Source organism: Pezoporus flaviventris, unplaced genomic scaffold (genome assembly GCF_033815535.1).
Source record: "Pezoporus flaviventris isolate CSIRO_AGI_PZ_B2104156 unplaced genomic scaffold, CSIRO_AGI_Pfla_v1 ptg000063l, whole genome shotgun sequence".
NCBI classification, from domain to species: domain Eukaryota; kingdom Metazoa; phylum Chordata; class Aves; order Psittaciformes; family Psittacidae; genus Pezoporus; species Pezoporus flaviventris.
The window spans coordinates 292,837-320,167 of NW_026892611.1; the positions used below are offsets into that span (position 1 = coordinate 292,837).

General features: G+C 48.7%; 1 protein-coding gene across 1 annotated transcript; it reads right to left on the bottom strand.

Moving 5' to 3' along the window:
- Positions 1-5,492: 5,492 nt before the first annotated feature.
- On the bottom strand, positions 5,493-27,124 carry WSCD1 (WSC domain containing 1). Its single transcript, XM_061469889.1, has 9 exons — positions 26,972-27,124; positions 18,525-19,183; positions 16,501-16,615; positions 15,912-16,096; positions 13,582-13,703; positions 9,207-9,372; positions 8,223-8,387; positions 7,384-7,584; positions 5,493-6,185 (listed from the first exon to the last, which is right to left on the bottom strand). Exons 2-9 carry the CDS (start codon positions 18,931-18,933, stop codon positions 5,833-5,835), a joined length of 1,716 nt encoding a protein of 571 aa, XP_061325873.1. The 5' UTR covers positions 18,934-19,183; positions 26,972-27,124; the 3' UTR covers positions 5,493-5,832.
- Positions 27,125-27,331: the final 207 nt, after the last annotated feature.

Sequence of the window (27,331 nt, forward strand, 5' to 3'; positions counted from 1 at the left end):
CATGAACGTTTTAATCACAAGCTGTTACTGTCCCTTTTGGGTGTTTTTCTTGTACGCATGCTGGAGATGGTCAGGACCTGAGAACAGAGTTGCTATAGACAAAATGGGTTAGAAAATGCCCATTAAATTTCATACTGGAACTTGGGAATTAGTCATAGTTAATTTTAATGTAATCTCATAGTAAACTCTTCTCGCTGAGGCAATGACAAGCGAGTGCCTTCACAGAAACCTTTTCATCCTCCTGTCTATGTCATGCTGCTGATGCTTCAAGGCATTTTCTGCTGCATGGGGCACTACAGGGACCCCTGGCTTAACTGCAAGGGGCTGAATGGAGAGCAGCTGCACTGGGTTAAGCAGATCCAGGTGGGCTGCCTGACCTTATAACGTGCCCGATGCTGTACATGTTAGTGCCCATCTGCAGTGGTGAACTCGGTGACACTGGAGGTTGCTGTGAGTGGTGCTGTGCACAGGAAAACTTGCAGTCTCAAGGTAGCAGCAATAGATGGGATGATTTGAGCTGTTGTTGAAATGCCTCTTGCAGCTGAGATGCTGTGGGAGATGCTCTCTTGTGCTGAGGATCCTGATGTTACAGGAGAAACAGTCTTGCAAATGGATCTTTATTGGCCTTCTGAGCTAATACAGCTCAACTTAAACATTCGAAATTGACCTTAGCAGACTGGAAAATGAAAGGGCTGGTGCTGCCATTTGGTTTGAAAGTAAATTTCATCCTTCAACGTTAACTTCCCTGTACCTTGAGGAGGAAAGGCAGTTCTTTCTAATCTATACCAGATTGACCTTCTTGGTAGTGAATGTGCCATAAAACAAGTAATGTAATAGGCTGCCTGCAATGCACGTATGTTCTTCAGGGAGCATCCCTCTGGTCCTCCTACCCCTCCTTGCACTGTGCTGGGGCCAGGGGCTGGGCTGAGTTCGGCTTACACCAGGGGAGTTTTCTGGGGAAGGGGAAAGACCTGAAATGTGGGTGTCTGTTTATGATAAGACACACTAATAATTGAAAAAAGATTTCTCCATCAGCAGACCTGCTCCTTGGGCAAGGATTTGTCTGAACTGCACAGCACCTGCAGGCTCTCCCGTGGCACGCGGTTGTACACGAGTTCTGCAGTTGGGGGACACAGGCTTAAATTAGTCCAGGCTCATGTATACCGGGTACCCTCCAGGTACATCCTATTTATTGTTGTAGTAATTGAATACAAGCTCTTAATTTATCATCCGATTGGGACTAAATTGTCATTATTATTCCTGAAAACTGAGATACGGCTGGTACTTGATCCCCTAAGACTATTGCCATGCCAGGAAAATCCTTGCAAATAGATATTTTGACAGACCCCATACTTAGTCAAGGGGAAACTGGCAGCTACGCAGTTGTACTCAAAATTAAAGCGCTTAATTTGTGCCTCCTTTCTGGAAAGCCTTCTGCACGTTTGTAGCCTGCCAGTTTTCTGGGCAATGTGTAGATGTTACATACGGAGGAGAAAAGCACATGCTCATTTTGGGTCATTTTTTTCCACTGTCTGCTGTTTAATATTAATGATGTAAGTTGCTGTGTCCTACTATTAAATAATTGTAGGCTGTACAGGAAAGGAGTTTTATTTTAACCTTTGAATACTATATTTACATGGTTTAGTATATATGAATAATGCATGAAGTGAGGCCATAAGGTTGTTTTCAAAGTCTGTCATTTCAGAATCAAGCTGTAGAAAACACTTAAGGAGAAGAGGGGTTTCTTTCCTCTCTCTCTCCCCCTTTCTTTAATTCCCTGGAGTTGGGGAAATGGCACTGAAGTTTTATGCCATTAGGATTTCTCACTGAACTTCAAAGCTTAATTTAGCCTCTGCTGGAATGGAGAGAGGCATAAAACAGGCACAGCAGAATCCATTTAGACGAGTGACTATGAAAGAAATACAGTTTTGATGGAAACAAACGTTCTGCACAGTGTTCTACCACACAAACTCCCACGTGGGAGCACAGCGGCTGCGCTGTGCTCTGCGTGGTGCTGGGTGCTCTGTGTGGTGCTGTGCGCTCCCCAGTGGGCTCCAGGAACTGGAGGTTGGATGAGCTGAGGTCGTGGTGCCAGGCACCCGTGCGGTCACACACACACATACCTACGAGTACCTGGCAGTTTTCCAGAGCATCACTTTAACGGGGAAGCCAGTGTGGAAGATTTGGTTTCGTTTCCAGTGTATTTGGTGCTTCATGAAGGGTGCAGTTTTACTTCGCACCCTCCTTTATAACCCTACTCGTCAGAGAAATGTTCTTGTCATTAGCAAGGTGTTTCCTTTTAATCATTTCCCTCTCTGTATTTTTTATCCATTGTGACATGAATTTGCTTCTATGAAATGAGCTGTGTGATTTTGTTAGGCAGTGCTTAATGCTTTATTTTAGAGGCATTATAGGTTAATGCAGACATTCGACATATCTTAGAAATCCAAAGGCTGGGATCGTTTGTTCTGCCTCTGCAGTGGTTTCAGGATAATTGCTTGTAATCCAGTCAGTGCGTATCCGCAGGAGCTGCTCCAGCTGCGCAGGATTGCTTCTGACGCACCCCACTGATGCAGAAGTGACCTTGAGAGATCTCTGCCCTATGGTCCCCAGGAGAAAATGTGTCTCCTTTTCAGTAACCGTAACAGCCTGCAACTGCATCACATCTGCTGCCGGAAGCTTTAGGGCTCCATGGGTGGCACTGCTGGAAGGCGGCAGCAGCAGCAACAGGCACATGGAGCAGGACTGGAGCTGCTCAGCCGAGGCTTTGGTGAGCCTAGAACCTCAGAAAAGTCCCACCTGGTGTCCCCAGGTGGGCAGGCGACACCCTGGTGCCTGTGGCCACCCTCCCCAGGCAGGGAGAGCACAGGCTGGCTCCAGACCGAGAGGAGGGATGCAGCCCTGTGGTGTGGGGCAGAGGAACTGGCCTGATGCAATGGTAGCATCAATTAGAATTGATTTCATTTAAGAATCTTGGGCCTATCACACCACCCGAACTGTTGCATTAAACATTTCATTTTAATAATGCACTTTAATCGTATCTCTCTTCATTTATGGGAGTGCTTGACACCATTTCATGGGGCTTAAGAGCAGCCATTCTTCTCTATGCTGCTATTGCAGATGGCTTGGTCAAAATTATGCAGCTATGAATGATGAGGTGTGTGTGAGTTCCTGTATTTGTCACCAAAATAGCATTGTAGTGCCCCTGACTAGGCCTGTGGGTTGTGCCTGGCTACCGTGTCTGGGCTGAGTACTGCGACAGGGGAAACCGCTGACCCGAGAACCAGTAACTGAAGGTAAATAGATGCTGTAAGGAACAGGAGCAAATGCTGAGAGAGGGGTTTGCTGGTCTGAGTATGAAGAAGGGTAAAAAATGCCTTCCTATGAGAGGCTGTGGTTCAAAGGGGAAGAGCTGATTTAGAGTCCATTACAATTTGTACATCTGGAAATCTGTTGGATGCCAATATAAAAAGGAGATTCAAAGGGCTGGTTCCTTAAAGATTGCTCATAACTACCGGGGTCAAAAGTAAATTATAAGTAATGCAGTTGAGAAGTTGGGTCTTTCTGGCTGAATAAATGCCGCAACTGAGGAAAGCAGTAACTCATCTTTCTATATTTGAACATCTCATTATATTCCAGGCCATTGAAAGACACATTAGGTTCCAGAGAGGTGGCACGTAAGGTCTCATGCTGATAATCCATCCCTTAATTATTTTATGGAGGTTAATGTTGTTGTAGTAGAGTAGTAGCTTGGTCTTAGCAGTGAATAATAGGTTTTAGTGGAAATGAGTTTAATGGAAAATTAATAAAGCAGTGCAGAATGGCTGAACTGTGTATGGAGGCTGGGGATGACGTCTGTGCTTTTTTGGTACTGCTGTAAAGGCTTTATTTTGCAGTGTTTCCAGGAAGCAAACCCATTTTCTGGCCTATTATGCCCTCTGTTCCTACTACAGCTTACCTTCTTCCCCCCCATAGATGAGTGTAAGTGCACTTCAGGATCAAGTAGATCTCTGAGACACTGACCCAGTCTCTCTGTAGGGAGAAGTCTCCCACCTACATGTAAAAGTTTTCCGGGACTTCAGCCTTGTTCCCTTTGGAAAATTCAAATGTTAAACTCTTCTCTTTTCAAATGCAGCTTCTCTGCTTCCTTCTTGTTCTGCTCATGACTCATCATCGCTTTAACTTCCTGGAGAAAACTGACAGCTTGAGGGCATTGCACGCATGTTCCTGTTTCTAATATGCTGCCGTTGGGTACAAACTAAGGGAAATGTGAGTGGAGTGAACATCAACATGGCTTTTAATGACATGATAGCTTCTTTCTTTTGACTAAAACATCCTGCTTAATTAAAGCTCAGTGTGATAAGCGCAGAGCTTGTTGAGTGTAGGAAACCTGCCTCACAGGGAAGTGTTTTTATTCTTTAGTAGTTTTCTCCATCTGCCCCTATGTTTCATTAACATGGATGCAGGGGGAGAAATAATTCAGTAAAACTGAACATTCACCAACTGACAGTCCTAAATGCAACTTCATTTGGCTGATTTTAGCAGAGCTATTGCTAGTCTCACTCCTGACCTGGTATGAAGCAGAGGCGTCGCAGTAAAATTTGGTCCAGCATCTGTACTGGCTCAGTTTGCACAAGGTCTTGTCCCTCTCTGTTCTGAATGAACATTAGAAGAAATGAATGGATGGTCAAAACACCAATGATACACACGCAGAGGAAGCCCAGCTCCCTTTATAGAAACTTGTTGCTTTATTAAAACTAATATTTTCACTTAAGTTTTCAAGGAATCCTTTATTTCACACGAACAGAAGCATCTCGCAGCAGGACAGCCTCTCCAGCTGCGTGGTTTCACCATCTCCGAGCCGCTCCGGTGGCAGCTGCCTGCAGGCATCCAATCTGCCAACCTCTGCTGCAGCACAGCACAGGGTGAAGTGAACCACAGGGGACCACAGACCAACCACACATGGCTGTCGCAGACTCACTGTGGCTCTGGTGACAGAGATGGAGGTGCCGAAACCTGTGCTGAGCCTCCAGCACGGACACAATCCCTCCTCTGCCACCCCTCTGAGGCCTCATCCATGCCCCTGGGGTCTCTCTGGGACCGGCAATACCCAGCCCACCTCTGGCCATGCTGAGGTTCTGTCCTGCAGGTCCCAGGTCCCCTCTTCACGGGGGCACACTGCGGCTGCCACCTCCCTGTGGGGCTCACATGGCCCTGGCCATGCAGGGGAGCCTGGGGTGGGTCCTGAAGCCCCCCCTGCCCAGCACATGGACACTTTTTCCCCCTGCACCTCTGCCTCTGCCATGGCAGGTGACCCAACCAGCAAACCCCGGGGGGAAGCTCGTGGGCTGGACTGGAAGAAGGTGACCTCCTTAACTGCTCCGATGGGAACCGTCCATCAGTGTCCAGGTGCCTTTTCCCTCCCCCTTTCCATGCATCCCTGTCCCATGCGGTCCTGTAGGAGCCCACGTGGCCCCTGGCAGGTCTGTGACGGCAGCAGGGCAGGATGCCCGCAGCAGAAGCAGGGGTGCTCCCGGTGAGGTTCTGAGCTGCTGGTGCAGGAGGGGCACACGCAGGTAGACACTAAAAGCTTTTCGCCCTGGTTTATAACCCAATTTCCATCCTTCATTGCTTGCCTTCTGGAGCACTTAGTGCTCTGAAGAACACCCTTGAGTGGGAGAATTTGCACTGCTCAGCAGGCTCCACAAGTATCTTTAACGGCTATCAAGCTCTGTTCCTGTTTTATTACTATTTTTGTGGGGTTGTTTTAGCTTTGTATTTTTGAGAAAAATGATGTTGTTTGTAAGCTCAGCACTGAGCACCACCAGGTCATCATCTCGGCACGTACTCTCTGGGCAGCCCTGTGAAGTTTCTTCCCCTCAGGGCTTCGTCCACTGTCAGGATGTACCTGTTGATAAGATCTTTCATTTCCTGTGTGAATGGCTCAAAATCCTTTTGCTTAGCACCAGACCGCTTGAAGTTCCCTTCCCTGTTGTTCTCCACACAGAGCAGTCTGTCCTCTGTCACCGTCATGTTCAGGAACTCCACCATTTCCTTCAGCTTGGGGATGAGGCTCTGCTTCAGGTCCTCGTAGTGGATGACGAGCAGGCGCTTCCCGTACTTGAGCCAGTCGAGGACGTGGGAGGCCCACCAGGACGCGTAGCTGTTCACGAAATCCGGCCACTCTGCGCACCGGGAAACCAGGGAGAGGAGACAGCGTTAGCCATGCTGCGCGGCAGCCGCGTTCCCAGCCTTACCTGTGCAGCAGGACTGGCGTTGCTGGGCACGGTCTGGTGGTGCTGCATGGGCGTGCACTGGGGAATAGGATGCATTCGGAAGATTCATCTGTGCCTGGCACATGGGAGGGACCTCGGGTCGCCCACCACGATCACAGGGACAGGATTTACCGAGTGATTTTCCTACCTCTGCCTACCATTAATGACACCTCAGTCTCTATTTGCTGTTTATGATAATCTAGTAGTCCTAGCTAAAGCTTTTGGGCTGGACAAAGAGCACTTGTGGCTGAAATGTACAGCAAACTACAAATTGTTATGGGAAAGCCATTCCCTCTGGACTTTTTACTAAGGGCTGTTTTGTCTGGGTTTGATGAATAGGTTTTGAGTTGTGAGTGATGAAAGGTAATACATGATCTTGGGAAAGAAATGTGCTGTGAGAGAGAACACTTCCCCAGCCTCCCTCAGCCCTGTGCTGTGAGGCTTGCCAAGGCACAGCTGTAATGCCTAAAATATGCATGAGGAGATATGCAAGTGGAATCCCTCCTCTGCTGCTGTCTGAATGCAGCAGTGTGTTCAGTGGGGAAATCACAGTCACGCTATCAGCTTGCCAGTCAAACGCATGAAGCGTGGCAGGCATATTCTGAACTCTTTTTGTGTGTTCAAGGAACACTGAATCTCAAGTCCCCTTATTGCTATTATCCTTCTTTATCTGCAGTGCCGTAGCACCTGTGCAGCGCTGTAAAATTTCCTTCAGGAAATGTCATGCTCCATTGAATCCTCCAATCTTAAATAAGACTTCTCATGTTTATTACATGCTGCAGGGGCAAATGCTCTTCACCTCACATAGCTTGGCAAATGGGCTGTACGCAGGGATGTTGGACGTGGACATGTTTTCTCTGCCAAACAGCACGATGGCAGCAGTGTTGCTGCACGCCTGTGGGCACAGGTTTGGTGCTGGATGTGCAGCGAGACCCCAGGCACTCCCCAAGTGCAGGTCCGAGCACTCTGGGGACTACGCTCGGCTGCGGTGGGACTCGAGTCCCACTGTTTGCAGGGCTCGCTTGGTCCCGGTGAGCTCCCTCTCCCCAGTGTGCTGGGTTTGAAGCTGTGTCCGAAGCAGCAGTGCCCCCCCGGGGTGATGTTTTACCTTTGCTTTTCCAGTTGCGGTCGGTGGCATAGCCCAGGTGCCCCGCATACTTCCTGTTGAACTCCGCCATCAGAGACTTGTACGGGTTCCGGATCAGCAGGATCGCTGAGTCGAACATTTCAATCTCTGTCTTGCCACTCTCGTGTGTTTTCACACAGATGGTCCTTCTACTCCTCCAGTGGTCTTTTTCTCCTTTAAAACCTGTTTTACAAGACAGGATTGTTGGCTTTTCTGCTTGATGATGTGCCTGTACCTTTCACATGCTAAATCACTCTCTACAGTGGTGTAAAACTGCAGTGGGAGGACCAGCCTGTCAAACCCATGTCTGAGCTGGGTGTGCGTGGGAGCATGGCTTTCCTCCGCTGGGGAGAAGCAGGCAGCACCTCACTGCACAGGGGCTGCTTTGCACAGGGCCACTGCTCGTGCTTGCTGATTATCGTGCCCATGCAGGTTGCTGCCCTGCCAGCACAGTCAGGAACACTTTAAAATGCTGTTTCCTGTGCTACACAAGGCTCGGTTTAGTTGGCATTTTAGCCAGCTGGTCTTTTGGACCAGTCTTTCAGATGGGAGCTGTGCACGTGTGTGTGCTCAGCAGCACCAGTGCAGGTGACCTGCACATTTTGGCTGTGGTCTGTGAAAGCAGCTGCCTGTGGAGCTGTTGGAGCCACCCCTACTGCTGCCAGCACCGTGAGCGATGCCTCGCTCCAGGCACGGGTTTGAATTCTGCCAGTGTGCTGAGCAGGGCAGCACCCGCTGGGTCCCAGCAGGAGGATGCCAGAGCAAGCAAAGCTCCGTGCCTCAGAGGGGCTTTGTGTGCCCCATCCCTGGGGACACAGTACCTTTGTTGTACAGGGCTCCATCGAAGTAATAGCTTCCCGTGTAGTATCCTGTGGCATGCTCTATCAAATGGCGAGCCCACGTATTCCCAGCCCCAGGAAAGCTCGACAAAGCAACAAACACTTTGGATTTGGTGGTTAAGAATTTCCTGTCGGTGCAGCGGGTGTCTGCGAGTACAGAAGATATTTCATTGTTAGCACTGTGGCTTTTTAATAATTTCCCTGACAGCTCTTGATTACAGCGTTTATTGCTTCTTTCTTTTCTCTCTTGCAAATATAGGATATCAATTTGAGTCCAGTTGTGAGTCAGCTACTTCCCCAAATTAATTCAGCCGTGAGAGGCCAGAGAGATTATCCTCGGAAGAGGTTTTGCTGGTTTTGTGTTAGGCAATGCTTTTTTGAAAGATCTGCGGCAACCCATTGTACTTGCCAGCAAGTTGTGATAAAAGCCCCTTGATGCCTGTTTGTTAGGGGCTATTTGCCTGGCAGGTTGGCTTTTCAATGAAACCTGAATATGCCATTACACCTGGAAACTGCAGTTTTATAACGCAGGAGAAACCCCTCCTACTGGAAGGAGCTGCTTCAGTTAAACCTCTAGCTGTGTCTCCTAATGTCCTGTCTCTCTTTGTCCTCTCCGAAGGGTCCAAGGTAGTGATGAGCCCTATTGTGTCCATCTCCATGGGGGCTGGGCACTGGTCTCCATACTTTAGAGGTACTTTATGACAGCCTACCATGCTTTTGTAAATCCTTATTTCTTTATTTTGTAAAGCCTTATTTCTTAGCCTGCCCCCAGAAGCAAGGGTAGGACGAGAGCCAGTCCTGACCCTCTGACAATTCAACAAGAAGCCAGGAAATAAATTATGAACTATGCATTATGCTCTCCATTCCTCAACGAGCCTCTGAACAGAGATCAGCCCTACCACTGCTGAGGGGTGCAGGGGCCATGCCCAGCAGCGCTGGCTGCCCCGGTGGGGTGGGTGCTCCTACCTTGCACTGGGGTCTGATAGACCAGGCAGTACTGTCCCTTGGCCGTGCTGCTGGCGTTGTGCAGCCCGCTGCAGAGCAGCGCATCTGCCCCGTTGTGCAGCGAGAAGCGCCCGGTGGCATAGCCGCAGTAGCACTCCCGTGCTCGGAGCACTGCCAAGGGAAACTCCTGCAGAAGGGGGAAAACAGAGCAGTGTGTAAATGCCACATCAACAGCCAGCGGGGAATGCTGCTGCTATGCAAAGAGAAATACATCTTCACAAGGCCACTGTCAAGATCAAAGCGATGTTTGATATATCGTTGCAAAGCTCATGCGTCTTATGCTTCTAGTGCTTTTCATATTGCAATTGCTTTAAGAGTGGTTCTCAGACACAAACCTCGTAAAGCATGAGAAGTCAAAATATTCTGATTTTCTTAATTATTCATAAGCCATAATTTTATAATAGTCCTGTAGCCTCTAGTATGAAATTCCATCTGCAAGAGTTCAGTGTAGGAAAAGTGGTTCTTATTTTCACCCATTTTGAATTGGATCATCTTTTAAACTTCCACTTGCATTCCCTCAAACTGAGCACTCTACTGTTAACAGGTTTGCCTTATGCAGCTTTTACCAGAGTTTGTGTAGAGGAAGCTTGCCCTTAAAGAATTAAAGCAAAGAGGGAATTCAGACCCACTGACTAATGCCATTTTAAAACCAGAAAAAAAACATAAAGAAGTACATGTCTCAGTGTGACTTCTTCCCAGCTAGCAAAAACTGAACATGCACGGAAGGGCTGGCAGAGGCTTTGAGAGCTGCTGTGAATGCTTCTGAAAAAGCCACTTAGAAATGTGGTACCAAGACATTTTTGGCACATGTGTTCAGAGGGACCCCACTGAGGGTGAGCGTGGGGCTGTGCCAGAAGAGGCAGAGGGGACCTGCGGTGCCTGCTGCTGGAGGGAGGCTCTACCTTGCTTCTAGGTAGGGAAACCTCGCCTGAAATCCAGGCTGAGTGCTGCAAATGACAGGTACGTGGGCAGGGTGTAAGGTGTGCAACCACACAGTACTCACAGGTAGTGTTCATTGCAAGGAGGTAATTCCCGAGGAGGTGCTGTGGCAGTGGGGCTGGGCTGGCGCTGATGGGAGCTTAGGGAACTTTAAGGGAAACGTGCTGATCATTTGCTGAAGAAATCAGGGGTTGCTTGTGTCTCACTAGGAAAGGTGCACTTCTGTGCTGGAACTGCCCTCAAGTTCAGTTCTCTCCTCTCTACCAGGGGACTGGGGATGTTTTTCCCTGGGTTTCCAGGGTCCCCAGGGCAGGTCTGTGGGGACACCTGAAGGAAGTTTGGGGTTACTTGAAGTGCAGAGCGTTCCATTCCACTTCCATATCAACACTTTTTACCTTTTAAGTCTTTTGGAGCCTGGGAGTGTGTGACAGGACTGCTGAGCAGCTTATCTCTTGCTCTTTCCCGCATGTTCATCCTCTGATAAGGAGTCAAACACAACACATGTGCGCCCAAACAGCCAGCATTTGCTTGGCAAATGAGGTACGATGTTGTCAGAAACTACAGATTTGATCCAGGAGCAAACCAGGGCTGTTTCTGCCTGCAGTCGGGAATTTTCCCTTTGCGAGGAAGCAGCCTTTCTCAGCTTGAGAAATTAATAAATGTCCCGGCCCTCACACACAGCCTGGCATAGGAATGTACCTGTGCAGAGGCACCTGCGAGCGAGAGGCTTTGCAGAGACCTCTCCAAGCGCTGCCCCGGGCTCCGGTGCCTGCAGAAGCGCCGGTCCGCGCAGTGCCGCCCAGGCCCAGGGGTGGCAGCACGGTCACTTGAATGAAGCGTGAGTGCCTGCGCTGCCCGAGGCTCTGGCCCACTGCTCCTTGGTTTATTGTGTTAAGGAAATAATGACAATATCTAAATGGAGCTCTGGAAACCCTCTGCGTGAATTCCACATTCTCCTGGGATTTTGATCCAAGTCCCAGGAGTCTTTTGTTTATGGGTAAATAATGGCACGTAGCTACATCTGGAATTCAAACCAGCAGGTCTGGTTTTGAAATTAGCAAATCATTGTGCTCTGTGTATTGCTTTACAAGGAAAAGTAAAAGCACCATGGGGTCGGTAACGTCCAAGTGTGCAAAGTCACTGAAATACTGGGGTTCCTGATTTCAGGAGTGTGTTGCTACTGGCTAGGAAGCTGTCCATGTTATTTTGCAAGGAAAGGATCCAAAGTTGGGACAAACGCTTGTAGTGTCACATCAGGGCCTTTTGGTTTCTAGAGTTAAAGCACAAACCAATGCATAATAACTGGACTTGTGGATGTGCAGTTGCTGCTGCTGAAGTGGAGGGAGACCTTGTCAGCCCTGTAGGGGAATACTTTCCAAGTCACCTTCCAAAGGGTGCCATGGGGTCCAGCAGGGCTGTGGGCACAGGGGTGATGTGTTACCTGCTCCACTTTAGGGAAGGAATAAATGAGAGAGGTACCAAACCTTTTCTTCACCTTCCTTCAGTACCTTTTCCTCTTCATGCTATCATTTCTGCAGCCCTCTCCATGCCCTCTCTGCAGGAGTCTGTTCAGATAATCCTTTGGAATATCTGGTTTGCTCATGGCTTTCTCACACAAGCTTCATCAAGCAAATAGGCATTGATTCCAGCTCTGGAAAGGCACGAGCTGTTCTACAGAGATGGACGGTTTCCTCCATCCTGCTGCTCTCCTCTAGCCAAGTCCTGTTTGAAAGTCGGGCTGAAATGGTACTGTTTTAGTTGTGGTCTTTTTTGTATCCTTTTCAGTCATTCAGATGCTTTTACTTTTTGGCTGCATGGCCAGAAAACCTTGAAGGAGCTCTACCTCATTAATTCAGAATAGACATCTCCCCGCACCAAAATGGCACAATTGTGCTAAAAAACACTGACCTTGTGTTTGAGCTTCTCCAGCTATTTCATGCCATTCTCCCAGATTGAAAATCATCAATTGCACTTCATAAGTAAATATTGATATAATTGTTACATGTGGGCAAACTGACACAAAGATCAAGATTTCTTCCCACCATTACACAATAGATTAACAGCAGAACTTTGGATATAATTGCTCCTGATGTCCTGACATCCATGCATTTACATGCATGGGGGTGCATGTGTGTTAATACACAGGGTATGTGGGTGAATCACTGCAACCGGCTGCACAGAGCTAATCCCATCATGCATGTGTAAAACATTGGTGAGCTGCTATGGAGGGTATGTTGACTGGGAAAAGCTTTCCCACTTTACCTACTAATTAAGATTTGTTGTTCATGCCTTAATAGTTTTAATCAGTTTTGTGATGCTAGAAGACAAAGTAATAAACATTCAGTTTAGTGCATGAGGCTGGATGTGGCTGCAGGCTGAATCTGACCACGCAGTGAACCCTCCTCTGAACTAGAAAATAAGCCCTATGGGATGGGGAGGAAGGGAACCAACCACAACAGCCACCGAAGCAGAGGCTGCTCTGAGCTGAACGTTCCCTCCTGTGAAGATCCCCATGTCCATCAAACTCCTTCAGTTCTTACATCCACAATCTTACTCTGTGATAAGTGTGGAGGATGAGCAAAGGCGCTGCTTCAGGCCAAGAGAGTGCCCTAGGGCAGCAGATGTTGGTATGTCCTCGCTTTCTGTCCAAAAGCTGACACACAACTGACCTTATTTGCCTTCTGGTAGCCTTATATATTGACATGAAGTTCTACAATGGTTCCATTTTAAATTAAAATAAATTGGATCTAAATTACATAGGTTATAGAAAAAATGGTATAAATTCTGGTGTGGAAATACACACATTTGTATTAAAGTACCAAGACAGTCCATCTGCTTTCAGTGTGCTTATCTGAGTGTCTCACGTTCCCAGCCAACACAGTTACATACTGGTGTAAAAACTGGGTGTAGATGCCTCACATTAGATCCTCCTGTTTTCTGTGGCCATGCATGCTGCTGCCTGTGGGGAGCTCAGGGCTGCACCAGGAGGAGGGCGCTGGGATTGCCTCTCCCTGCCCTGGAGCCACAGGGGCTCCCCATTGCTCTCCGGAGGCCACTGGGGCCACCGAGGCATCCCCTGGGATCAGATCTGGCTCTGGGCTTGGTTTGAGTGTGACATGGAAATGGCATCAATTTCCTCATGGCTGATACTCCTTGCTTAGAACGGCTTTTCTGTGTGTGATATTTAGTGGCATCACTCTGACTTTCCGTCCCACCAGCCCCACTTGGGAGAGCAGCTGGACCAGATACATCACTGGCTATTTACTGTGATGAGCTTTGTGCTTTAGAAACTCATTTACAAATTCAAAGCTCTAAAGCATTAATCTCTGTTATTCCCTTAGTAGATTAAAATTTAAAATAACAAAAAGAAAGAATGTGAAATGAGAACTGTTCTTACTTTCTTGGAGCAAAATTCAGAGCACATCTCCACCGTCAAATTGGGCTGTATCAAAGAGGCTGGAAAGGTGTCTGTTAAATTTGCTGGAGCTCTAAAACATCCTCGATAGATAACATTCCTTCCTGCAGGGATATGAAATAGGTTTCTCTTGAGAAAACAATGTCCGTAGTATCCTGCCTCTTTCACAAAGAACAATATTAGGTTCAGAAGCTAAAAATAATAAAATAAATTGTATATTCCAAATGCTGTAGAATCCAAGAAACCACGATAGACACTAGAAAACTGTGCTGCAAATCCTGTGGTATTGAAAGGAGCACATGCCTTTGGCTTTGTACAAACCACCGAAAGCTGGGCTGCAGCAAAGGGTTTAGATTGCATTCCACCAGCGGAGGGCATTGCTATTGTTTGCAGGTCCCAGGCTTCTTTTCATGACATGCTTTCCCCTGAAAGACTTAAAAGCCCCGATACAAATCTACAAAGCTTCCCATGATCTGCACCAGAAAAGGAATGGAATTTAAATGAATCCTGAGCCCCCGCCAGGGAGCCACCTTCCTGCACATCTGCTCCGGCTGAGCTCTCCCTTCTCTTCCCACTCACTTTCTTTTGAGACCAAGGGTGTTTGCTGCAGCCTTGGAAATCTGAACTAGGCTTTGTGAGCTGCTGGGGGAGAAGGGCTTGCTTCAGGTCTTCAGCATCGGCCTCTGCTCTGTCCTGCTCCTGCGGCAGTGCCGCGGAGCTTGGCAGAACTGCCCCGTGTCCTGCATTGCTGTGGTTGAAGTCAGGGTTTGGCCCTAATGCTCGTTACAAGCAGCAGCACCAATCCCCTCCTGCTTGAGAGAGCAACGTTCCTGGGCAGAACCAGGTGATACCCAGAGCTGTATGGGAACTCCCTGCCCCAGTGAGGTTGCACATCAGCACAGATGAACTGATGGTAACGGAGGAAACGGTGTGGTGTGGCTGCTTAGAAAAGAGCCTGCGTGTTCAGTGGGTCTCTGACTCCTAGGGCTTGGTTTTGGCTTTACAAAGGTGGAAAATGCTTTTATTTCATCACTCTGTGCTAACTCTACTTAGCATGACTCAACAGGGAGGAAGGAGGACTGAGGAGGGAATTTGGGTCTTCTCCTGGTCTGCACCCACTTGCTACCTTAAAGAACACTCACTAGAACTGATGTGGGAAATGAGTTGGGTGACTGGAGAGATGCGGTGTTGAAGGGAATTTTGGTTGTGCAAGGATTTCCTGGCAGAAGGGCCCAGATTCTCCATCATGAGCGAAGGGGCATTGGCTTCAGGCTTTGAGCTTCCCCGTATTTAACGTGACATGGGGCACAGTCCTGGCATGGGAGCTGTGCAGTTTGTGGTGCTCATGGAACCAGGAGCTGCCAAACCCAGGGAAGGTTTAAGTGGAGATGCTACTGGATGTGCTCTGTGCAAGCAGGAGCCTTACATGAGCTCTGTTCTCTGCACGGCATCGTGCACATCGCAGGTGCTGTGATGGTGTCAGAGTTACCTCCCAGTGTGCTTGTTCATTGTGATTAATGCTTCTGTTGGCCTCTCAGCTAGCTTGTGGGCTTGTCAGTGGGATTCTTCAAACAGTCAAATATCAGGTATTACTAAGGGCAACCAAAATACAAATCTAGCTGCAGGCTAGACTAATTTGATGACTAATTCATTAACACTTAGGAGAAAAATAAATGCCACCCTTTTTCTGTGAAAGATGTATATATATTTTATGCTTAAGATTTAAACAGTGATGCATGTCCTGGGAAACCTGCCAATGTGCCTGTCAGCCTGACACGAGCAATTTAGGTCTATGTACCTTTGATATATAATTTATATGTAGCTGGGTGGATTATTGTACAAACCTTGACTTGTCTTTAAGAAGAAATGAAGTACCATCAATACTGGCACAACCTAAGGTCTTGGTGCTTCTTCTCAGCAAATAACATAGTAAGATCTTGTGAGCTTGCCAAAAGTAAAGACAGCTCAGCTGTTAGGTATTTTATGTGCTTTGTGTTGGCCCAAAGGTTTATCTGCTGTATCTCCCACAGTACCTGACTGAATGACAAGTAGGGTAAGCACTGTCATCTCAAGATGAAACAGAAATCCCAACCACAACTAGGACAGAAGTTCTTGGAAGAGCAAAACTCTGATCTCATATTTCTTGCCTAGGAAAGAGATTGGTGTCCCTCCTACTTACTATCCTCCTCTGCTTACTATCTAATTACTGTCCTGCTGCAGTCCTTTGTTTCGGATCATTTCTGGGCTTAGGTTGGGCCAGCACCACTCCTGGCAGAGGCCGCCTGCCCCCGGTCACACAAACACCCACTTACGTCGCCTGGCTCCTGCCCGCAGCTCCTCCACCCTGTAGACCGAGAGCCGGTTCACCCCTCCGCAGGCCGAGCCCTTCTCCCCCTTGCACTCGCTGTTGCACTCCTCGGGTTTGGAGGCGGTCGCGGGGAGCTTGTTCCCGCAGTAGCACTCTGCTCCGTACGCCAGCCCCGCGTAGGTGTAAGCCCTGCGGGAACAAACGCAGGCACCGCTGGTACAGGCATTCTGGCTGCTCTTGAGTCCATACCTGTCCCCGTGCAGGCATATGCTTCTGCCACCCTGCTCCAGAGACGCAGCCGGCCCTGGGGACAGGCACCACGTGCGTTCCAATGCGCCACAGACCACAGAGACCATCTAACAGAACAGTGGTTCTTGACCAGGACAGCAGGAAACTACTGTCAGTAGCCGTGCTATGATAAAGAGACTAGGCAGCAGTGAAACAGTCTACTTAAGCAAGGCAGCAGAGCTACGGCATGCCTGAAGGTGTGAGATAATCACAGTTTTCACACATGCTGTGTGTTTAATGTGTGCATGCTTTTCCCATTTCAAACTCAGAGAAGAGCAAACTTGCCCTGAGAAGTTCCTGCTCACCTCTCGGCACAAGCTTCCTGACAGTGGGATACTGTCATTTTTCTCAAGTCATAAAACACAGCTCCCTTCAGCGTCCTCTCCCTTGATTCATCGCTGAAGCATCCCACGTAGGTACCTGTGCGCAAGAGCAGAGTTGGACAACGTGCGTGGGATGGACACAGGGAAAAGGGACAAATCCATCCAGCGGCACTCGCTGCCAGAAGCCGCACAGGGGCACACATCACGACCTGCCCACCCTGCAGGCCTGGCTGCTGGTGCTGAGCTTCACTGGTGCTATTGCAGGGGTGTCCAATGGAAATGAGCCGAAGGCAAACCAGCCTTTTCCCTTCCTCCAGCTCCTTCAAGCAGGCTGAGAGCCAGGCTGTGGCCACCTCGAGCTGCAGCTCCTGCTCCCTCCCTTCCGTGGCAGTGCCCTGTGAGTCTCTGCAGTGAAGGAGGAGGTGTTCTTCAAAGCGGTAAAGACCTGGAGAAATCTTGCTGGATTCCTCCCAAGTTTTATTGAAAATCTCACATTGATAATGAGATGATGAGAAAGAAATATTAAGAAAATCAATTTTCTTTGGGTACATAGAGTTATATTAAAGCTATAATGGAAAGATAACTTCAGTCTTAACTAGGCAGCACTGGCTGGTTATCGCATCCAACTATCTCCTTCTCCCTGGTGCAAACGAATCTCTTAAAATGTCTTGCTTTGCTTAGCATATGAAAGATAAATATTTCTCTTAGACTGCATCCTATGTGAAGCCTTTTTTTTGTTGTCATGAACAAAACAGTATAAAAATCCAGGCCATTTTTAATATACGATTGGAAGGATGATGTGGAGTCCTGCTATTATACAGCAATTGTGTGTATATAAGTACATTTTATCATTAAAATATGAAGGAAAAAGGAAATTTGATTTTAGAAGCATTGAGATGACAACACAGGAATGTTAAATAACATGAGCTTGGACAGGAAGAGAATATATGATGAAAAAACTAAAAAGTATTATATTATCAATAAAATAATCTGCAAAAAAAGGAAACTTTAAGGCACTCTAATAGAGATTCTGGAGCCTGGAATAACAAATCAAACACTAAAATATTACCAAAACAAGGGCAGATTCAAAGACCTGCACATTGGTAATTTGTGAACGTGCAATTGGAGAGCTCACAGGCTGTGATGCACACCCTGAGCACACTGCTGGTGGGCTGGGGGTCGCCTACAGTGAGGATGTTCTGCATTTCACTGGGGGCTTCGGATTTGGGCCCTTGGATTCAAACCAGCAGCAGAGGAACTCGGTGTGTGGGGCCCAAGAGCCATGTCAGGAGCCAGAGGGTGCTCTCCCTGCATCCCTCCCACAGCACCAGACCCCAGGGGTATCCCAAATCACGTCCTGTGAGAGACTCGGGGTCTTAGAGCAGAACATCATATCAGTGATTCAGTTCCTGTCCCTCTGCATCCTGTGCAATGGCATAACCAGGCCAGGGCAGCAGTATGAAACACCCCATACGTGGAAGCACTCCTAACAGAAAATGTTAATTTTTTACTTAACAAATTCCTGTTTTCATTTGATGCACTGATGGAACTTGCCAGCCTCCCTGGCAGGGAAAGACGTGGTCCCCACCCTGAGCCCTCAGCACTGATGAGGCTGCACCTTGGATCCTGTGTCCAGTTCTGGATCCCTCACTGCAGGAGAGACATTGAGGTATTGGAGTGGGGCCATAGGAGGGAATGGAGCTGGTGCAGAGCCTGGAGCACAGGGGTGATGGGGAACGGCTGAGGGACTGGGGGGTTCAGATGGAGAAGAGAAGGCTCAGGGGGGACCTGATGGCTCCCTGCAACTGCCTGACAGGAGGATGGAGCCAGGAGGGGCTGGGCTCTGCTCCCAAGGAACAAGGGATGGGACAAGAGGAAACGGCCTCAAGCTGCACCAGGGCAGGTTTAGATGGAGCTGAGGAACAATTTATTTGCCAAAAGGGTGATGAAGCGCTGGAACAGGAAGAGGAGCGGTCCATGAGCACAGGGGCAGGGTGCATCTTTACCTGTGTGTTCAGCAGTGTGCTTCATCGCTCTGAACCCCGCTGTCTGCATGGGCTCCTGGTCGCTGATGAACCTGTGAAACCACCTTCGCCTCAGCTGCCTGAGCTCGGAGTTGCGGGACACGAGCCACCGCGGGCTGTGCTGCTGGCCCGGGGCCGCATCCTGCAGCGCATCCATGCCCACCAGCAGCCTGGGAACAGGGCGCGGGTCCACGATCCCAGCCCCGGCCATCCCGTCCAGCACTGCCAGGGCCTGGCTGGCGGAGGTCCCGCGAGAGCCTTGCTGGATAATGAGGCGGGTCCGCTGCAGCAGCAGGAGGCTGCCGGCCATCAGGTAAGCTGCTGTGAGGAAGAGGAGCAGAAACTGGGTCCGACGGAGAAACTTCTGTAGCCTGAAGAAAGCTTTGGCCATGCCCTTACTGAAACCAGGCCCTTCACGCCTCCCGACGGGCCCCTCAATCTCCGCCTGGCCGGGCGCTGGTTCCTCCCGTAAGTTCAGCCCATCGCTAAGGTGCCTTCTCCCAGGGAAAAGCCTTCTTCCCGCAGCGCAGGGAGCAGCCTGGGGCCGGGCTCAGGCGCCCGCCAAGCCGAGGGGCTCCGCAGGTGCCCGGGGTGAAGCCATCGTTGTGCTCCAGGAGCTGCCCAGCAGCCGCCGCTCAGACCTGAAACGGCAGCAGGGAGGTTGGTTCCATCCGAGCAGAAAATGCCCATCACCAGGGGTGACAGTCCCCCACCCGCCCTTGTTCTAGCTGCTCCTCCATCTGTTGTTTGTAATGATGCACTTTAAAAGCAACAATCCAATGGGAATGATTGATTAAGCAGAAGCTGGTTTCAGATCCTCAGCTTTTTTTCCCCCCTCCTTTTTTTTGTTTTCTTTTAATTTGGAATGCACAAGAAATACCTCAATGATGAGGTTAATTCTCTTGGGATGTTGGGAAAAAAGTTCTTTTCTTTTGCCAATAGCCAACATCTCCATTCTCGGCCACGGGAACAGGCAGCCGCAGTACGGGCACCTTTTTAGGAAGGTATTATCAGATTCCTTCCTTTCAGCTATAAGTAGCTAAGCTACACATGCAGATCAGAAGGAAACAGCAGTTGGGGGGGGCGGGGTGGGGGGGAGAAATTGCATCAACTCACAATAGATATGATAAGAATTATTAATCTCTGCGCAGCACAATAAAGTCAGGCTTTGTGCTGGAAGGGGTTTGGGGATTGCCGCAGGGCTGAGCTTGTCACTTTAACAGACACCGGGGATACGGCTGGTTTTCAGCGGGTTTCTGTGCTGTGGCCGAACAGGGAAGTGTGGGTAAAAGCCAGGGAATGTTTGGAAAAATTTCCTTTCAAGTTTCACCAGATCTCTCCTGACTGCTCTGAGCTTCGCAGGCTTCAGTCGTGCTGATGTGCACCGCGATGGGATTGTCTGGGCAAGAAAAGCTCCTTTGTGCTTCAGGGAACCTTTAACCTCCTGTAGCAAATAAAAGCTGGCATCTCCCCATAAGTTCCTGTTTTCCCTGTCAGTCGCCTCTCTGTGGAGCCAGACAAGTGCTGAGAAAAGATGCAGTGTTTTCCAGGAAAGAAAATATTATGGATTTTGCTTAACTGGCACTTGGGGCACGCTCTTGATATCCACAGTCCTGGCAGAGGAGCAGCTGCTCACTGTGTGTCTTGTTTCACTGTGTATCTGAGTTCAATTCTGTGGATGTTCACTGATGCCTCTTTCTTAAACAGAGGCACCAAGTCTCCACCCATTCCCTTCTCCCTTCTTTTTCATTTAGTTTTGCAACTTCTTTCTGCCTTAAGCAGTGACCATAACCAAAGCTCAGAACTTCCAAGCCAAAACTGCTGCAGTACCTGAAGACCAGTTTCTCAGCCGTACCAGGAAAGAGCCCTCCCTTCTGCTCAGCTCCAGAGCCAAGGAAAATGCATTGATTTACACAGCTGAGGAGCTGACCCTTAAAGTTAAATTATTGAAAATCTCTGATCAACGTTGTGAGCGCTCAAGAATTACAGTAAAGGGGTCAAAAGTACCCAGGCAGATGAAAGGCAGATTGGCCATAATTAGATACTGCAGATTGTTACTGCTTTAATTTATCTGCAGAAATACAGTCTATAAGCATAGGTATGGTTTGATTCACTCGTTGTTCCTAACATGGGGCTACTGCAAACCTGAGCTATGCCCAAAACAGGCTGTCTAATGTAAAAGATGCGTGTGTGTGTTGGCCATTTGGGATTCTGGCAGGGAAACTGCTGCTCCCTGCATCCCGCAGGATTCTGAGGTGAGGCTTAGCCAGTGGAGGAGGCAGCCGTACACTGCTTGCATTGAGCACATCTACAGTGCAAAGGGATGGCGCCCAAGGAAACACTGCTGCAAAGCCTCCGGGGAGATGGTAATGGCTGCAATCACACAGGTATTCAAAAGGTTGAAGATTTCCCCCTAGCAGCAAGGTGAGGCCTGATAAATTCATCAGCCTCGCAGTCATCCTTGCCCAGCTGTAATTCAGGGTTTCGCAGCTCTTTTGGTTTACCCACAAAGTGAGCGAGGTACAATATCAAGAAACACTTGGAGCCAAAGTTCCCAAGTGTGTCCAAGCCATTTGCATTAAGGCAGTGCTGCGGCAGCAGGAGCCTCTCATCAGCGATGCCGAGTGGTGGCTTGGCTGGAGAGGGACCATCAAAGCCGTGTGGCGGAGGTCAGGCACATGATGAGGAAACTGCAGCACTGCCCCAATTTAGTCCCTTTTAATGCACTGTGGGCTTGAGTTTTCAGCAGCTTTCAGTCGAGTTTCTCCACGTTTGCAGTGATGTGGAACGGGGGAAGCTGCATCATCCCCTGCCGGGTCTGGGCACCGCCTGCCCAAAGGCGCCCGTGCAGGGTGCGATGTGCTGCCTCCCACATGAGCAGGGTGAAAACCTGCTGTGCCCCAGCAGAGCGAGAGTCGCTGCCCGAGACACTGGCCGGGGCTGAAGTATGCAGCAAGCTCTGCTTCCAAGCACCAAGCATCATCTGGCACTGCTCCTGTCGCTCTGCATGGCTTAATTATCTAGTTAGTTACTAAGGGCAGCTGCTTCTCGGTCTCACAGGGCTAACGCTGCCCTTGCCCAGTGCCTGAGAAAGTTTAAATGGTACGAGCCAGCGCCACTGCAGTCAATGTGACATATATAAATTACCTCCAGATGCATTCGCCCTCAGTACAGTTGCCATGACAGTACATTGTAGTAAAACCCAAGCAAATAAATAAGCAGACTCTCCGCCCACAGCAACTGCTGCAAATGTGCAACTCGGAAATTAAACGTTGCTTTTTAGTGGGGAAATAGCAGAGTGCTGCTGACATAAAGAAATGTCATTTGAATTTTCTATAAACTGATTATTGCAGTATCATCAAAGTATGCCTAAAAGAATTGAAGTACACCACTTTTGATGATGATATTAAAAAGGAAAGAGTAAGGAGGATATGAACTAGTGTCTGGTAATAGAAAATGTATCATTTGTCTTTTTCATACATGTTTCATTTTAAAATGAAGTGAAATGGAGGAAAATTAAGAGTCTTCTGTTCCTATTTATCAGTTCTTCCAGCCAAAGGGCTTTTAGGACCATATTAATTGAGAGTTGAGCTCTTCAGTGAAATCATAAAACAGTAATTGAAAGGATTTGAGATGGGAAATGAGAACTGATAAACAGTGGAGAGGACCTCTGGGTGGACGGAACAGTGAAAGGGTTAATGCTGCAATGGTGCTGAGCCTTCAGCAAGGAAAGGACCCCTTGCGTGGGTCACCAGCCCTTGTGTGTCTGATGCCTATGATTTTTTAAAATGGGGGATTATCCGGTTATTGAGGGCATGAACTTGATGGGGTTCAGAAGAGCCTTGAGTGATCTGATTTTATGAAATACCGATCTATTCGCTTTACAGGTGACAGGTGAATTTTTGACTGTTCAGAAGTCAGATAACCATGCAGTTGTTTGAACAGCATTTTGAGGTGTTTGTGGCTGGAAACGTCATTAGACAAAAGTAGTTTTGAGGGTTTTTTTCCCCTGTATGTGCCAGCAGGACTGAACGCAGTGCTGAGAAATGCATCTTGCCTGAAATCCCAGTCTCACACTATGAATCTGTTCCCATCTGTTTCCTAAACTGGGCAATGCTGTGTTTGTCCCTGGGGCAGCCAGCATCTTACAAGAGGGATCCCTCTAGATCTGGTGTGACCTGATCACCAGTGGCTTTGCAGCTGTAGCCTGGTTTTGGAGCCCTGTCCCCACACTGGGGACCCTCCTGGGCAGTGCTGCGGGTGGGTGTTTGTTCAGTCAGTGCTGGTGCAGTGTGAGGGATGCTCTCCCAGAGGACTTGCACGAACCTGCAGTGCTCGGTCAAGGTGTCTCCCACCAGCACCCCCAGAAAAGCTGCTTTGCTTCTCTGCAGCCACGTTGCTCAGGACCTGTTCCTGTGGGGCCCTACCCAGAGCAGTGGGGCGGCAGGGGCAGCAGGCCTTGAGGGGACTGCGGTGGCATCCTCTGCAATGGGCTCTGGCTGGCATGTAGCCCCAGCTCCTGAGTGTGCCCGGCAGCAGCAGCGGCTGTGCCTGGTGAGGGGTAATGGATCCTGTCGAGCTCTACCAGTATTTCATAGCAAGGATGTGGTTAGCAGGTAGGGAGCCACTGACATGGCTGTGTGGAGCTCTTTGGCAGGAGGCAGAGGAGGGACCCATCTGCATGTGCTGCCTGTTTCGGAGCACTGTGCAATCAGTGTTCCCCTCCCCTGGTGCCCTGGTGAGGACATGCACGGTGTTGGGAAGCACACAGACAGGATTGGCTGCCAGACCCGAGGTGTCTCCCATTTTCAGGGCTGGTTTTCTTTTAATCCTTATTTTTCTTGCATTACATATATAACACCAGATTTATACCTGTACTTATTGCTATATTTGTAAAGAGAAATAGAGGAAAATTTGTAAAGTTCTTGGCAATTCTACTCTCCTAGCTACAGGAATAGTTATGGAATTTTTAAGGGAAGGCTGAATGCTTTCAGTGATGCTACAAAGGCTGAGGAAGTCTGAAGACACTAAATAGCCCCAACTTGCAGGTGAAGGAATTGCTCATTTGAGACTGCCCCTTGAGAGGCTGCTCAGTGCAGATTCTTGGGTCAGTACTGCATTGATGCTCCAGCTCATCAACAGCTGATCTTGTCTAAAGACCAGCAGGATTTTGCAGATTCCGAGGCCTTGGCTCGGAAGCAAAGCTGTGTTTGCTGTTGTAAACGGAAGGGAATTGGACTCCTGAGCACCGGGTTTAGAAAAATCCATCCCTCTTCCACATTTCTCCTTCCTTTCATCAGCTGTCTTTGAGGACAAATGGAGTCAGTTGGGACATAGCAGGAGTCTGGCTTGCGGCCTTTCTTTTGGATACACGCACCCAGTTTCTTGAGGCTGTTTGGAAAGTCAAGGCCAGCATCACTCTGCGTGAAAGCACGTAGGCAGAAAAACTCTGGAGAAGCTGCAGATTGAGCGTTGGGATGCTGTCAGATGTTCGCAGCTCGCCTTGTTCCCATCGCTAAAAGCACTCAGAACCTGTGGTGCTTTCACATGTGGCCAGAACAGTCTCCTGAATTTTGAGAAAGGGGTTAAAAAAGCTGAGCTCTCCCCTCATGCCTCAGGTGGAACTGACAGAGAAGTTCGCTTGTGTGGAAAGCAACACATGCTAGAAGTACAGCTTAGAAAAAACATCCTAGTTCTCCACTGTCTTAAGCCAAAACCCACTCAGATACAGGTTGATTCGGATGGATTTTGGTTAAAGTCCATTGTTACTTTTTCTAGCTCCTTAAGGAAGTGTCATGTGAAATCATCTCACTAAGTTAACTATAATTCAGGAATTCATGCGAAGGGAAGAATAAGAGGTGAGTTTGTAATTCCATTGCCCTTTGTAGGAAATTCTTTTACCAAAAAAGAGAGGAAATATTTGATGAAGAGGTACATTAAGAGTTATACAGATTCCCTTCACCAACTTAAATGTGTACTTTACAATGAGATAAGGCCTATGGAATATAACCTGCTCATTGACCTTTCTGGGAGTTACAATGCAGTGCTCATGTGGGACCCATCTAGAATCCAGCTGCCCAACCTTCCCAGAGTGTTTGGCTTGAGGTGGAGAGGTAGAAGCACCCTGGGCAGGCATTCCTGCTTGGATAACCCTGCAGAGGAAGCCTGGGAGGACCTGCTCCGTTGTGCTCCAGTTCTCCCATCCCAGCCCTTCCTGCAAGGCATGTGGTAAGCTGAGGTTGCTTTTCTCCTCTGTTCCAAGGCAGGAATGTCTAGTTCAGTCATGTGAGGCTGAGGATGAGCTGGTGCCTGTGCTTTGCTAGTGCTCATCCTGCATCCTCCATGCAAAGCGCACCACATCACTCAGGTCTGCTGCTGCAGAACTTGTGGAGGGTTTGTATTTAAATACAGAACAAGGGCTCCTTCCCACCTCTTCCCAAGTTACCTCCAATCGTCTGACTTAGAGAATAACTTGCTTTGTAGGTATTTCTAGAAACTAACTCCTCCACTTCTCTTCCATCAAAATGGCGCTTTTGGTCTAGGGCTTTTCAGTAAGTAATGAGGAGACTGGTGAGACATTAGCGAAGGGACCTGCAGCCTGTCCCAGCACAGAAGCTCTGATGTGTCACGCCAGCTTCCCTCCCAAAAGATGTGGCCTTACTCTGGGCTTTCAGAAGCAACAAGCACTTCTTCCAACTTAAGAGATTCACTTGCTGGAGGATGGATCTGTGCTGACTATGCACATGCCCCCCTCATGAGTGACTCCTTCTTGACACAATGCTGCTTTGAGTGTTACTTTAAGCACCACTTTAAGGTCTGCCAGCAAACTAGAGATGAGGTAGAAGCAATTTCACTACATGCTGTAGTGGCAAACATTGCAGCTTGAGAGGGCTTCCTGGCAAGCTTCCTGTTGCTGGGTACAAGTGCACTTGCTACCAGATGTAGTCAGATTGCAAAGTTATCTTTGATGCTGGTATTGTGTTAAAACTGTTCAATAATGTTGAACTGCGATAAAGCAGAAAAACATCTTTATGCATAGATAGTAAAAAGATGGAGAAAAACTCTGTGATCCATAAACTAGTCAAATCAAGTTGAAAATACAGAAGTTACAAATGTATATGATATCCAGGCTTTACAGCTGATAAATAATTCAGCTTTGGAAGTGAAAGGCAGTGCCACAGAGCAGAGCTGCAGCCTGAGGCTGGAGACTCAGTGCTGACTTGTGTGGATTTGGTCACTGCAGCACTTTCACTGGATGCTCCGCTTTTTGGAGACCAATTTTCTAGCATGGGTAGGTGTAAATCTAGTCAATAACTGTGTTGGTGAATGCAGTTGCCTATGGTGAGGGATGCAGAGGGGCCTGCAGGAGGAACTGGTCCAAAAGGGTTGTTGTGAGACAGCATGATGACTTGGGAAGTGTCCAGTGACAGCTTGTGACCGAGCACACCACAGCAATAGGGGATTTCTTCCATTGATCCCATACTTTTTACCTAGCTCAGTGATAAAGTAGTAATCAGGAGAACTGATTCCATGCCAGTGTGGAAAAGGGGCAGACATACACATACCTACATTTTGTCTGTATACATGCATGTATATGTGTGCATTCTGTACACAGAGGTTTGCACTCAAAAGCTAACACACAATCTGCTGTCACCATTCACTGATAAACTGAGACCTATCAGCAAGCAGCATTCTTGAACCTCGAAAGTATTTTGATCAATAATAAACCATTCATGCATAATGTACATCCCTTTGGTATTAAGAACTCCAGCACCCAGCAAATGAGGCTTTATCTGCAATTTCCAACCCCCCAATGTGGTTCTGTGGCAATAGGCTGAAGTTTTGTAAGAGACTGTCGTAAAACGCAGACCCTATATTGGTATTTGCCTCAGCCCATAGGAGCTAGAGAGGAGATCTTTTCCTGTGTGCAAGGAAATCTACTGAAATTGAAACACCGTGAAGCTCTGTAACTAGATCATAGGTATTTAAATGTCTTTAACAAACCCCTCAGCATCCAAAATGCTGCAACATCCACCTACTAAAAATTGCCGGGGTCTATTTATTTAGCACAAGGATGCTTCAGAAACTGTTGGAGGAGCCGAGCGTTCTCGCCTGCCTCCCCAGGCTGGGGCCACAACACACACTCGCATGATCCATCCCCACTTTTCAAGTGTGATGTTTTGTGGCTGCTCGGGGAAGGGCATCTCGAGAGCGAGCTGCAATCTTTATAAATAATGCAGCTAAGCCCCGTGTGCTCAGATCCATGGATAAATGTTAACAAATCAGACCGCCGGTCAGGCTGCGATGAATGCTAATGCCTCACCCTCTGCGAAAAGTTCTCTGGTTCTTACTTGTGCCAAGGCCAGCTGACAAACAGCTTGCAGACACACACAATGCAACTGTGTAGGAAAAAGAGGAAGGATGCTCACCTTTCGCTGTGGCCGAGGCACTCCGGCTGCAGCCAGGTGAAGTCCCAGACACCCCGCAGAAATACCACAGAAAGCCGTAACGCGGTCAACCCTGCTCCCGCGGCCGCTGCCCTCCCCGCTAATCCTGCTCGCAGCGCGCACAGCCGTAATCCTCCGAGCGCGCCGCGTCCCTCCGGCTGCCGTGCCCGTGAGCCCCCGCCCGGCCCCGCGCCTCACGGGGTGCCGGGGTGCTGCGCCGCGGCGGTGCGGGGACGCTCCATGGCCTCCTGCACCAGCGGCCGGCGCTCAGCCCCCGCCGGCGCGGCCGCCACGCTCCTGTTTCATAACGCTCCCGCCGCTGGAAGCGGAGCCTCTCCCTCC

Coding starts and splice junctions, on each gene's coding strand:
- WSCD1 (XM_061469889.1), bottom strand. CDS start 18,933: ATGGCCAAAGCTTTCTTCAGGCTACAGAAGTTTCTCCGTCGGACCCAG. Junction 16,097..16,500: donor CAGGAAGCTTGTGCCGAGAG/GTGAGCAGGAAC, acceptor TTGTTCCCGCAG/GGCTTACACCTACGCGGGGC. Junction 8,388..9,206: donor CTATCAGACCCCAGTGCAAG/GTAGGAGCACCC, acceptor CTGTACTCGCAG/ACACCCGCTGCACCGACAGG.